General features: G+C 40.9%; 1 protein-coding gene across 2 annotated transcripts; it reads right to left on the bottom strand.

The window, feature by feature from the left end:
* Window positions 1–3,651: 3,651 nt before the first annotated feature.
* On the bottom strand, window positions 3,652–8,830 carry LOC143418947 (putative E3 ubiquitin-protein ligase HERC4). 2 transcript variants are annotated; one of them, XR_013098894.1, is made up of 4 exons: window positions 8,101–8,830; window positions 7,500–7,683; window positions 6,140–6,242; window positions 3,652–4,409 (listed from the first exon to the last, which is right to left on the bottom strand). XR_013098894.1 is itself a non-coding variant. In XM_076884679.1 (4 exons), exons 1-4 carry the CDS (start codon window positions 8,769–8,771, stop codon window positions 4,198–4,200), a joined length of 567 nt encoding a protein of 188 aa, XP_076740794.1. In that variant the 5' UTR covers window positions 8,772–8,821; the 3' UTR covers window positions 3,652–4,197. The 2 variants fall into 2 exon arrangements, 1 of the variants encoding a protein (XP_076740794.1); XM_076884679.1 differs by having other exon boundaries at window positions 8,704–8,821.
* Between the last annotated feature and the right edge of the window lie 3,383 nt (window positions 8,831–12,213).

Raw genomic sequence — 12,213 nt, 5'->3', positions numbered from 1 at the left:
TGAGTTGAAGGTATTCAAGAAAGAAACGACAGCCTCTGAGGTGACCAAGAAAGGCTGCAAAGATGCACTTAAAGAAATGCAAAAGCACAAAAAGGAAGCTAAAGAGCTCCTGAAACAGAAAGTCAAACTGGCCAAACAGCAGCTGAAAGAAGCATTTAAAGACGCCGAGGAGCAGCTAAACAAAACTTTAAAAGAGCTGAAGGCAAAAGAAAAAGAAAAGAAAGCCGAGGACAGGAGTGGATTCTGGAGCAGACTGCTGAGAAAAAACTGACCCAGCAGCATCAAGTTTAAGGAGAGCAATAGTTTCTTCCTCCTTCCCCCTCTCTCAACCTTTCTTTCACAAAAATCCCCCCAAACTTGACTTGGGACGTTTGTTTGTTTTTAAAAACTCTATTCTGAATACATGTACTGAAATACACAAATAAAAATGCCATAACTTGACCTCACGTTGCCGGCTTCTTTTCTTGTGTGTCTGTGGATGTAAAACAGTAACACACTTTCTGCTCTGTGTGTTTTTAATTGTAAATAAATGCAATATATCTTCATTTTAAAAACTTCTGCTCTAAATCTTTTTTTAGCAAAATGCTTTTTTTGCCCCTTCCTGATTTCTTATGTTTTAACATGTTTGTTACATTTACATGTTTCCGATTTCAAGTGTTAACACAGATGGTCAGAGACAGAGGTCTGGACAGCTCTTTCCCTTTATTTGTATTTATTCAGGTTATTTTTATACTCAAAAATCCATCCACAAGCTTCAACGCATCCAGAACTCTGCTGCCCGTATCATCACCAGGACCCCTTCTATCCACCACATTACTCCTGTTCTGCAGCAGTTTCACTGGCTCCCGGTCAAATATCGTATCAATTTCAAAATACTCTTGTACACATTTAAGGCTATTCATCATCTCTGCCCTCCATATCTTTCTGATCTGGTTAAGATCACCGCCCCATCTCGTTGTCTCAGATCTACTTCTTCCCTTTCACTCTCCGTCCCCTCCCCCCGTCTTGCCACCATGGGGAGCAGGGCTTTCAGCTGCTCTGCTCCACGACTCTGGAATCCCCTACCTCCTGATTTAAGAAATATCTCTTCCTTCTCTCTCTTTAAGTCCCAACTCAAAACTCACTTGTTCAAAATAGCTTATCCCACATAACCTCTCCACTCTGCTCTTTTAAATTAGTTTATGTCTTATGCTTTTACGATTGTGTAAACTGCTTGTTTTTATGTTGCTTTTTATTCTAATGTGTACAGTGACCTTGAGTGTTTTGAAAGGCGCTTTCAAATAAAATGTATTATTATTATCTTTGAAATATCTCAGTGTGACACTGATACTGTACATGAGTGTGGTAGGTTTTGAAAACAGCATCAGCAGAGTACACAGCAAAGGGGAAAGGAACAATTGTTCCTTTCAAATTTTTTACAAAACATCCAATCCTGGATCATATCCATATCCACTTAGGATCGAGTGATCCAAATACACCACATTGTGACAATAACCACGGCATAGCAGCTGATGAGCAGCAGATAGATACTGCTCATGGCACCACTGGTGCAACTAGACTTGCAGTCAAGACTGCCAAAACCAAGACCAAGACCAGAGGGTATCGAGACCAAGACAAGACTAAGAACAAGTCGAGACCAAGTCGAGACGAGACGAAGTCGAGACGAGACGAGACCAAGACAAACAAAAGAGTCTTTAAACTGCAGCCAGATTCTGCTTCGTTTACGGGTGTCAGGCATATTTATGTGTTTTTGCTTTCACACAGCCCTCCTCACCACTGTCTACTGTCTCACTCACTTACTGAGAGGACAGACGCACCCTCCACTTGACTGTCGAGAAATGCAGATCCAAAAGCAACAACATGGCAGGTCAAGAGACAACAGCAGTATCCTGAGCAGCGAGGGGTCCAGCAGCAACAGCAGTATGTGCAAAAGGCATCAGCAAGGAGAAAACACCATCATCATGACTGGATGGATGGAGATGCATTTCCAACAAGCTGCAAATTCACTGTGTGTGAATGCAAATTGAGAACACTGTCTGAGTTGGACATTTGTTACGTTTGGAGTGAAACGGCAATGGAAGAGACAGTGGGCGTAGATTTCGTTTTGGCATTGGTGGGGACCAATGACCAATGATTCAGGGTTATTTTTCCTTTTTGTCTGTGCTTCTTGATAACAAAAGGAGAAATGGACTTGCCTAAATATCCTCTTCTACATGCTTTTAAACTATTTAAAATTACAATTGATAGTTTTATATGTGAGTTATATAATGCTAAATTACAATTAAACAAATGACTAAGTATTTTAGACTTTCAGTCAGCAAGCCGACCTAAAAATACATCAACGTAAACACACTGGAGACAAACTGAAATACTGCAAAGAATGTGGGAGAAGCTTCCCCACATCGGGTGACTTAAAACGACATGAACTCTTTCACAGTGGGGTCAAAAAGCACCTCTGTGATCAGTGTGGGTCATCCATCACCACTGCAGGTCAGCTTAAAACACACAAACGAGTCCACACAGGAGAGAAACCATACAAGTGCAGACACTGTGACAAGAGCTTCTCACAGTCAGGTAATCGTAACGAGCATGAACGTACACACATGGAAGGAAACTACAGCTGTGAGCAGTGTGACAAGAGCTTCAGTAATCTCAGTTCATACTCTGCACACAAACGATCCCACGTTACTAATAAACTGTTTCACTGTTACCACTGTGCCAAAACATTCACTTCATCATCTGCTCTGTGCAAACATCAGCGCGATCACGCAGGGCTGAAACCGTTCCCATCACAGGACGACAGCGAGTCTGAAGAGAGAGAAACATCCTCTTCTGGTTTCAGAGTCCAACTTAAAACCCTGGAGATCAGGCTCCACAGAGTTCAGGTCGGCTCTCCTTAAAGACCTAATGAGGCTATGAATCAAACTGTTCCTGTAGTTCCATGTTAATCTTTATAAATTGTTCTTCTGTAGTGTTTGTGTTCAGTTGTTACCTTTTTTTTCAGTGGTTGGATGAAAAATCAGTTTCCTGTTGTTCAAGTTTTTATTGAATGTATTTTGTTAAAGTTCTTCAATAAAGTTTAAAAAAAAGTTAAATAAAGAATTGTTTGAACGACAAATATTTTGAGCCATGAAGTCATTTCCTGTATTTCAGAGTAAAGACTGAAGTGACGAATGGAAACATGTTTACAGTCATGGAATAAACACTGATGGGTCATCTGTAGGAAGTTCTATTGCTGACCTGACAGACTCGACCTTGTTTACAAAGAAAGAAAGGAACTGATGACATGTGTCAGCAGAGGCTTTCAGGGTTGTTTAGAGTAGAGCTGATAGTCTTAAAGAACACGGCGATTATGACAATTTAACACAATGACCTGAGAAAAATATCTGTTTCTCTCATTTTTACTGTATTCTGATCAAATTTCCAACATTCTTTTAACATTTCAACCGGATGGCTCCCCGGCCTCAGTCGGGCAATGGGGGTATGCGGTGGGGCGTGGCCTGCGGTGCCGTGCAGGGAGGGCGGACACACCTGCACGGCATCCTTAATCACGTCCGCCAAGAGTACAGTACTACTGTACTCTTGCTTCTTCAAATCGTGTTAAGCAAACCTCAGACTGCAGTAATTAGGGATTTACTGACACCAGGTAAGCAATGTTTAGTGTAAAATACACATTTTTATTGTTCCAACAAATAACCAATGTTACATATGTTAAAGATTTATTATTGGAAATAATTCAACCCCACCAGAATTAAACAAAACACAAAGAATAAAGTGATAAATAATACAGAAGTGCTCTATTGGATTGTATTACATAGTCAGATGTTTATAGCAATATAGTAGTTATAAAGCAATACATTCTCCTGTTCATGTTTGTCTGAGCATAAAAATTAGATTTGATTCATAAGAATTATAATGCAGCAGTAACTTAAATTATTGGATAAATTATGACATATTAAGAAAAGTCAGATAATTCTAAAGTGCCTTATGATGCTGATGCTGTTACACAGCTGTCTTATGTAGGGATGTTGAATTTTTTGCATTTGCTATAGTGTAATATTATTGTAATGCACAGTGTAAATTATCCTGAGGTACCACAGGAAAAGAAGATGAGTTCCAAGAGTACAAATAAATCTCATCCCTCCTCCTCGGCTCAGACACAGTGCACGCTCCTTTAGAGCTGCATACGATCCAGCATCACAGTGTGAAATCTGTATCTGCTAGCAGGGCCTCTGTCAGTCTGTCTCGCATGATCTCCTTAGTTGAGTAAAAAGGCAGATACAGATTAGAGTGACATGTCTCTGACTCAGGGAAGTGCTGCTCACAGGTGCTGCTCTGAATAGCAAAAACCTTCATCTTGACCTGGTCGATGCCAAGAATAGGAGCTCTCCTGTAACCAGTCAGGAACCCTGAAGAACAGCAATGGAAAGAAAATATCATTTTACTTATCTTATTTTTTTTGAAAACTTTTACATACCTATACATATACATATCATCATCACATCACAGGAAAAAGTAAGGTAAGGTAACTTTATTTATACCTAAAGGCAAGGTAAATTTGCTTTACAGAAAAATGACAGCATTTGACATCCCTTTAAAAACACACATACCTAGTAAATATATAAAACTCACTGTGACACATACTTTAATATTTCGAATCAAAAACAGTTCTTATTTAATTCAGTGACAGCAACGGGGACAAAGCTATTTTTATAACGCTTTGTCCTGCATCTCGGAAATAGAAACCTCCGTCCTGAGGGAAGAAGCTGAAATTCACCCCTTAGAGGATGGGAACCATTTTTAAGGATTGATAAAGCCATCCTCTGTACCTGCTTAGAGTACAGGGAGGCTAAACAAGACTGTGGCTCACCTATCAGACGACTGGACCATCTCACTATCTGATTTAGAGAGTTTTTCTCTGTGACAGAGGTCTGACCAAACCATGCCACCAAACAAAAGGATAAAACAGACTCAATAAAAGAACGATAAAACAAAGTTAAAATTTTTTGGTCAATGTGGAAATGAACAAGTTTCCTAAGGCAATAAAGGTGCTGGTGACCCTTTTTACAAACTGATTTGCAATTTTGATCAAAGTTCAGTTTTTCATTTATTATGGTCCCAAGATATTTATATGATTGTACTTGCTCTATTTTCTGACCTTTAATTAAAGTAACTGCTTGCCCATTTTGTTGCTTCCTAAAATCAACAACCATGTCTTTTGTTTTAGATATGTTCAGCTGGAGATAAGACTCCTCACACCACTGAACAAAGTCATCAATGACTGGACCGTGGTTAATTTCACCCTCTTTCAGTAAGCTGACAATAACAGAGTCATCTGCATATTTAATAATGACCCTGTTTTCATGTCTGCCCTGACACATATTTGTATAGAGAGTGAATAATAAGGGCGATAGGACGCACCCTTGAGGAGAACCTGTGGAGGAGAACACTGGGTCAGACAGAACCCCATTTATTCTCACTCTTTGTGACCTGTCAGTTAGAAAATCTAAAATCCAGCCCACCAGGTTTTTCCTGATTTCAAACTGTTCTAAAAGTCTTTTAATTAAAATATGGGGCTGTATTGTATTAAAAGCCGAAGAAAAATCAATGAAAAGAAGTCTTGCAAAAGTCCCTTTACTCTCTACATGTTTAAGAATTAGATTTAGTAAAGTCAAAAGTGCGTCCTCCACTCCTCTGTTGGGCCTGTATGCAAACTGCATTGGATATTTTTGCATATTTGTCACATTTATGTGTAATAAGTAAATACAAAACACAATTGTTAATTTATCATTTCATTCATTAAGGGAAAAAATATTCAAGCCTAGCTGGCCCTATGTGAAAAAGCAATGGAGCTCTAAATGTATTAACTGGTGGAAGCATCCTGGCAGCAAGAACTGCAGTCAAGTGTTTGTGATAACTGGTAACGAATCTTTACATAGCTTTGGGAGGAATTTCGGCCCACTTTCCTTGGCATACGTTTTTGATGACTAACTCAACCATAAAGCAGCTTTACAGTGTATTAATCAGAACAATGCTGCTCTCTAATGTATCTTGGTAAAGTGCAGAAAAATCTAATGTTTTATATGATACAGTGTGATTTCAGTAACATATCATAACGGAGGCTTCAGCAAGTACTTACGAAGGAAATCTTTCCTCTGCTCTTCAGTTAGTTCATCAAATACCTCCCAAAACATCTGTATGGTGGGGTGGCGGTCATGATATCTCCAACCATAACTTGTGTTCTGAAAACAGTGAAAATGACTGTTATAATCATAGAGTTTGTAAGGTCAGGCATACACTATGTTGCCAAAAGTATTCCCTAACACATCCAAATCATTCAATTAATGTGTTCCAATCACTTCCATGGACACAGGTGTATTAAATCAAGCACCTAGGCATGCAGACTACTTCTACAAACATGTGTGAAAGGACGAGTCGCTCTCAGGAACTGAATGAATTCCAGCATGGTAATGTGATAGGATGCACCAGTGCAACAAGTCCAGTCATGAAATTTCCTCGCTATTAAATATTCCATAGTCAGCTGTTAGTGATATTATAACAAAGTGGAAGTAATTGGAAATGACAGCTAGTCAGCTGATGCTAAGGCTCATAGTGCACTTAAGTCACCAATATCTGCAGTCTGCTGTTGTTACAGATGTCCAAACTTCATTGGTTTCCATGGCTGAGCAGCTGCATCCCAGCCTTACACTGACAAACACAATGCAAAGCGTCAGATGGAGTGATTTAAGCATCTCAACACTGGACTCTAAAGCAGTGGAGATGTGTTTACTGGAGTGACGAATCACACTTCTCTGACTGGCAATCCGATGGATGTGTCAGGGTTTGGTGGTTGCCAGAAGTACTTGTCTGACTGCACTGTGCCAAGTGTAAAGTGTGGTGGAGGGGCGGTTTTGTTGTGGGGCTGTTTATCGGGAGTTGGGTTCGCCCCCTTAGTGCCGATGAAAGGAACTCTTAATGCTTCAGCATATCAAGACAATTTCATGCTTCCAGTTTGGGGATGGCCACTTTCTGTTCCAACATGGCTGGGCACCAGTGCACAATACAAGGTCCATAAAGACATGGATGAGTGAGTTTGGTGTAGAAGAACTGGACTAGCCTGCACAGAGTCCTGACCTCACCCTGATAGAACATATTTGGGATGAATTAGAGCAGCAACTGTGAGCCAGGCCTTCTCCTCCAACATCAGTGTCTGACACCATAAATGCACCTCTGGAAGAATAGTCAAAAAATTCCCATAAACACACCTAAACCTTGTGGAAAGCTTTTCCAGAAGAGTGGAAGCAGTTATAGCTGCGAAGGGTGGGCTGACTATTATATTATACTATCATACAAAAGTCTGGATTAAGACTGAGATGTGACTCAAGTTCATATTTGTGTTAAAGCAGCCGGCTGAATGCTTTTGGCAGTATGCAGTACACAGTTATTGTGCTACAGGACAGCTGTGAAACTACAGCCTGTGTCTGTTTGGCTGACTGTACCTGTTTGAACTTTTCCCAGTCATGCACGTCCTGGCCGACCAGCACTCCCTGCAGCTCCTCTGGTCGAAACAGCCTCACCAAATCCTGCTCACACACCAGGAAGAAGCCTCGCTTGAACTCCTGGAACAGACTCTCCACTGATGTGTTGAAGGCATGATTCACATAGGCCTCCACAAACTCCTTCCTGTTTAGGAGGGAAAATGTTAAATTAGCAAACATTTCACAGAGACAAAGGTGCTGCAGATGAACCTCACAAACACTTCATGTTTTATATGCTTACCGTATTTCCCGGACTACAAAGCGCACCTGAATATTAGCCGCACAAGCTAAAATCAGGGGAAAATCCTGTTTTGTACATACATTAGCCGCACCTGACCAAAAGCCGCAGGTGTTTCAATATTGACTTATCATATGTAAGAGAATATGCACAAAGCGAATTGTCAGGAAAGAGATGGCTGTTTGGAGACACACCCCTTTTATTAATATTTTGAAAATCAAGTTATGGGTACATATTTGCACATGTGCTGTGCTTCATAAATGAGTAACAAATGTAGTACATAACAGTAACCTACAGCACACCAGAAAAATAGATTCAGACTACCTTTTAGGCTCAGGTGCAGTGACACGGCTTTAACAAGAAGAAAAGTCAGTCATTCACCACCATCTTCCTGCGCACTAAAACCACCAAAGTCCTCTTCTCCAGTGTCGGAAACGAACAGGCTCAGGATGGCTTCGTCATCCACTCTCAGCTTCTTTCCTTCGTTGTCACTTTCAAAACCAAAGATAATCCTCATTGTCATTGTCAGTGTCGGAGTCGAACACCCTCTGAAGGGCCGTGGCGGTGTCCTCCTCTTCATCATGCAGCAGTCCAGCCCTTCGAAATCCGTTGGTGATCGTGGATGTTTGCACACTTTTCCACGCTGTCAGAATCCACCGGTAGAGTTGAGCACAACTTGCTTTTCGCAAGTTTATCGCCGCTCGTCATCCACGACTCCCGCTGAACGCATAGCGCTACTTTGAAGTTTGTTTTTCGCGCTACTTGTACGGCACTATGTTGCCTGGCGGATGGACATGTGACCAACATACCACTCTTGAACCCCGATCCTTCCGCCAGGCAACGTAGTGCCGTACAACAGCGGAACAAACAAAACAAATCGTCTTACGATATCACAAAAATCATGGACAATCTATAGAAAAGCCGCACCTGACTAAAAGCCGCAGGGTCCTGGTGATGATACGGGCAGCAGAGTTCTGGAGTTCTTGACCTGCCATGTTGTTGCTTTTGGATCTGCATTTCTCGACAGTCAAGTGGAGGGTGCGTCTGTCCTCTCAGTAAGTGAGTGAGACAGTAGACAGTGGTGAGGAGGGCTGTGTGAAAGCAAAAACACATAAATATGCCTGACACCCGTAAACGAAGCAGAATCTGGCTGCAGTTTAAAGACTCTTTTGTTTGTCTTGGTCTCGTCTCGTCTCGACTTCGTCTCGTCTCGACTTGGTCTCGACTTGTTCTTAGTCTTGTCTTGGTCTCGATACCCTCTGGTCTTGGTCTTGGTTTTGGCAGTCTTGACTGCAAGTCTAGTTGCACCAGTGGTGCCATGAGCAGTATCTATCTGCTGCTCATCAGCTGCTATGCCGTGGTTATTGTCACAATGTGGTGTATTTGGATCACTCGATCCTAAGTGGATATGGATATGATCCAGGATTGGATGTTTTGTAAAAAATTTGAAAGGAACAATTGTTCCTTTCCCCTTTGCTGTGTACTCTGCTGATGCTGTTTTCAAAACCTACCACACTCATGTACAGTATCAGTGTCACACTGAGATATTTCAAAGATAATAATAATACATTTTATTTGAAAGCGCCTTTCAAAACACTCAAGGTCACTGTACACATTAGAATAAAAAGCAACATAAAAACAAGCAGTTTACACAATCGTAAAAGCATAAGACATAAACTAATTTAAAAGAGCAGAGTGGAGAGGTTATGTGGGATAAGCTATTTTGAACAAGTGAGTTTTGAGTTGGGACTTAAAGAGAGAGAAGGAAGAGATATTTCTTAAATCAGGAGGTAGGGGATTCCAGAGTCGTGGAGCAGAGCAGCTGAAAGCCCTGCTCCCCATGGTGGCAAGACGGGGGGAGGGGACGGAGAGTGAAAGGGAAGAAGTAGATCTGAGACAACGAGATGGGGCGGTGATCTTAACCAGATCAGAAAGATATGGAGGGCAGAGATGATGAATAGCCTTAAATGTGTACAAGAGTATTTTGAAATTGATACGATATTTGACCGGGAGCCAGTGAAACTGCTGCAGAACAGGAGTAATGTGGTGGATAGAAGGGGTCCTGGTGATGATACGGGCAGCAGAGTTCTGGACGCGTTGAAGCTTGTGGATGGATTTTTGAGTATAAAAATAACCTGAATAAATACAAATAAAGGGAAAGAGCTGTCCAGACCTCTGTCTCTGACCATCTGTGTTAACACTTGAAATCGGAAACATGTAAATGTAACAAACATGTTAAAACATAAGAAATCAGGAAGGGGCAAAAAAAGCATTTTGCTAAAAAAAGATTTAGAGCAGAAGTTTTTAAAATGAAGATATATTGCATTTATTTACAATTAAAAACACACAGAGCAGAAAGTGTGTTACTGTTTTACATCCACAGACACACAAGAAAAGAAGCCGGCAACGTGAGGTCAAGTTATGGCATTTTTATTTGTGTATTTCAGTACATGTATTCAGAATAGAGTTTTTAAAAACAAACAAACGTCCCAAGTCAAGTTTGGGGGGATTTTTGTGAAAGAAAGGTTGAGAGAGGGGGAAGGAGGAAGAAACTATTGCTCTCCTTAAACTTGATGCTGCTGGGTCAGTTTTTTCTCAGCAGTCTGCTCCAGAATCCACTCCTGTCCTCGGCTTTCTTTTCTTTTTCTTTTGCCTTCAGCTCTTTTAAAGTTTTGTTTAGCTGCTCCTCGGCGTCTTTAAATGCTTCTTTCAGCTGCTGTTTGGCCAGTTTGACTTTCTGTTTCAGGAGCTCTTTAGCTTCCTTTTTGTGCTTTTGCATTTCTTTAAGTGCATCTTTGCAGCCTTTCTTGGTCACCTCAGAGGCTGTCGTTTCTTTCTTGAATACCTTCAACTCAATTTTCTCTTCTGCAAGTTCTTCTTGCACTTTCATCAGTTTCTTCTTCAGAGTTTCACTTTCCTGTTTTGCCTCCCATTTTCCATGTGTCTCTTTTTCTATTTCTTCCTCTGTTTCCAGCAACTTCTTCCTCATGTTTTGAGTGAAACTCTTTGTATTTTCCATTTCTTTCTTTGCTTCCTGTATTTTAAATTTCTCTTCCTCCAACACTTTTTGAGCTTCCAACAATTCTTTCTTCATATTTTCAATCTCATTTTCTGCCTCGTGTTTACGTTTTTTCTCCTCTTCAAGTTGTTGCTTTACATGCAGTAATTCCTTCCTGAGTATTTCAGCTTCAGCCGTTACATTTTCAGCTTCTTGTGCTGCCAACTGCATTTTCCTTTTCTCCCCTTCAAAAGCTTCCTGCACCTCCTGTAATTCCTGCATCACATTTTCTGCCTCCTTCTTTGCAGTTTGATATTTATTTTTAGCTTCTTGTGCTGTGCTTTTCTCTTCCTGCAATGCTTTTTGAGCTTCCAACAGTTCTTTCTTGATGTTTTCATTCTCATTTTCTGCTTGTTGTTTTCCCATCTTCTCTCCTTTAAGCTTTAGACCCACATGCAGTAATTCCTTCAATACTACTTCGGTTTCAAACTTTGAATTTTTAGCTTCTCCTCTTGATTCTTCTGCCACTTCTTTTAATTTGACATTTTCAGCCTGTATTATTTGAAATTCTTCTCGTAGTTTAATCAGCTCAGACTGTTCTGTACTGTATGGTGACGCACTCACCAATCCTCTTCTCGATCTCCCTTGATTCATTTTGGCCTTTTAAACAAAGGAACCAAAGTTTTGTAGAGAAGTGAAGTTTTCGATGTGTTTTTTTCTTCAACCGTCGTCTGTCCTGCACAGAGATGCTGCTGTAGATGTGTCTCTAGCTGTGTCTGGATAAAATGAAAAATGCTGTAACTAAGTGCTTGTGTTGCACAGTTCTACAAAACATTCCATTCCATGCATGCTCCGCCCACATGGTCAGGAATGTCAGGTGCTGCATCACCAAATGCTGCTCCCGTTGCCTAGCAATAACAGCTGTTTACTTTTTGGGGTCTGGTTCATTATTTAATAAAGAAAACATGTCCAAGTATTGCAACCATGGTGCTGAGGCTCAGTGCATATTCTAGCCTGCTGTGTGGGTGGGCAGCTAGAAATCACTGGTGGGCAACATGAGAGAGGAGAAAACTGGAGCAGCCAAGCAGGGAGCTGCAGGTTGCTGGTTTGAGTCTCTGTTCAGATGCTGGTGTCTCCTCTCTCTGAGATGTTTGCAAACAGTCCCAGATAAAACAATAAGGATAATAAACAAACACGTGACTAAACTAACATTTATGACACTGATATATTTTATGTGTAGCAGGATGGCCTCTAGTTTGCAAAACTGTTGGAGCGTGGTACTACAGTGGCTTGCAAAAGTATTCGGCCCCCTTGAACTTTTCCACATTTTGTCACATTACAGCCACAAACATGAATCAATTTTATTGGACTTCCACGTGAAAGACCAACACAAAGTGGTGCACACGTGAGAAGTGGAAGGAAAATCATACATGATTCCA

Source organism: Maylandia zebra, linkage group LG6 (genome assembly GCF_041146795.1).
Source record: "Maylandia zebra isolate NMK-2024a linkage group LG6, Mzebra_GT3a, whole genome shotgun sequence".
Taxonomy (NCBI): Eukaryota; Metazoa; Chordata; class Actinopteri; order Cichliformes; family Cichlidae; genus Maylandia; species Maylandia zebra.
This window is presented reverse-complemented; position numbering and strand designations above follow the sequence as displayed.

What these genes read in the sequence shown, in the direction of transcription:
- LOC143418947 (XM_076884679.1), bottom strand. Translation starts at nt 8,771, where the DNA reads ATGGCAGGTCAAGAACTCCAGAACTCTGCTGCCCGTATCATCACCAGG. An exon ending in ACCCTGCGGCTTTTAGTCAG is followed by an intron (nt 7,684 to 8,703) that starts GTGCGGCTTTTC and finishes CCTCCTAAACAG; the next exon opens with GAAGGAGTTTGTGGAGGCCT. An exon ending in ACTGGGAAAAGTTCAAACAG is followed by an intron (nt 6,243 to 7,499) that starts GTACAGTCAGCC and finishes CACTGTTTTCAG; the next exon opens with AACACAAGTTATGGTTGGAG.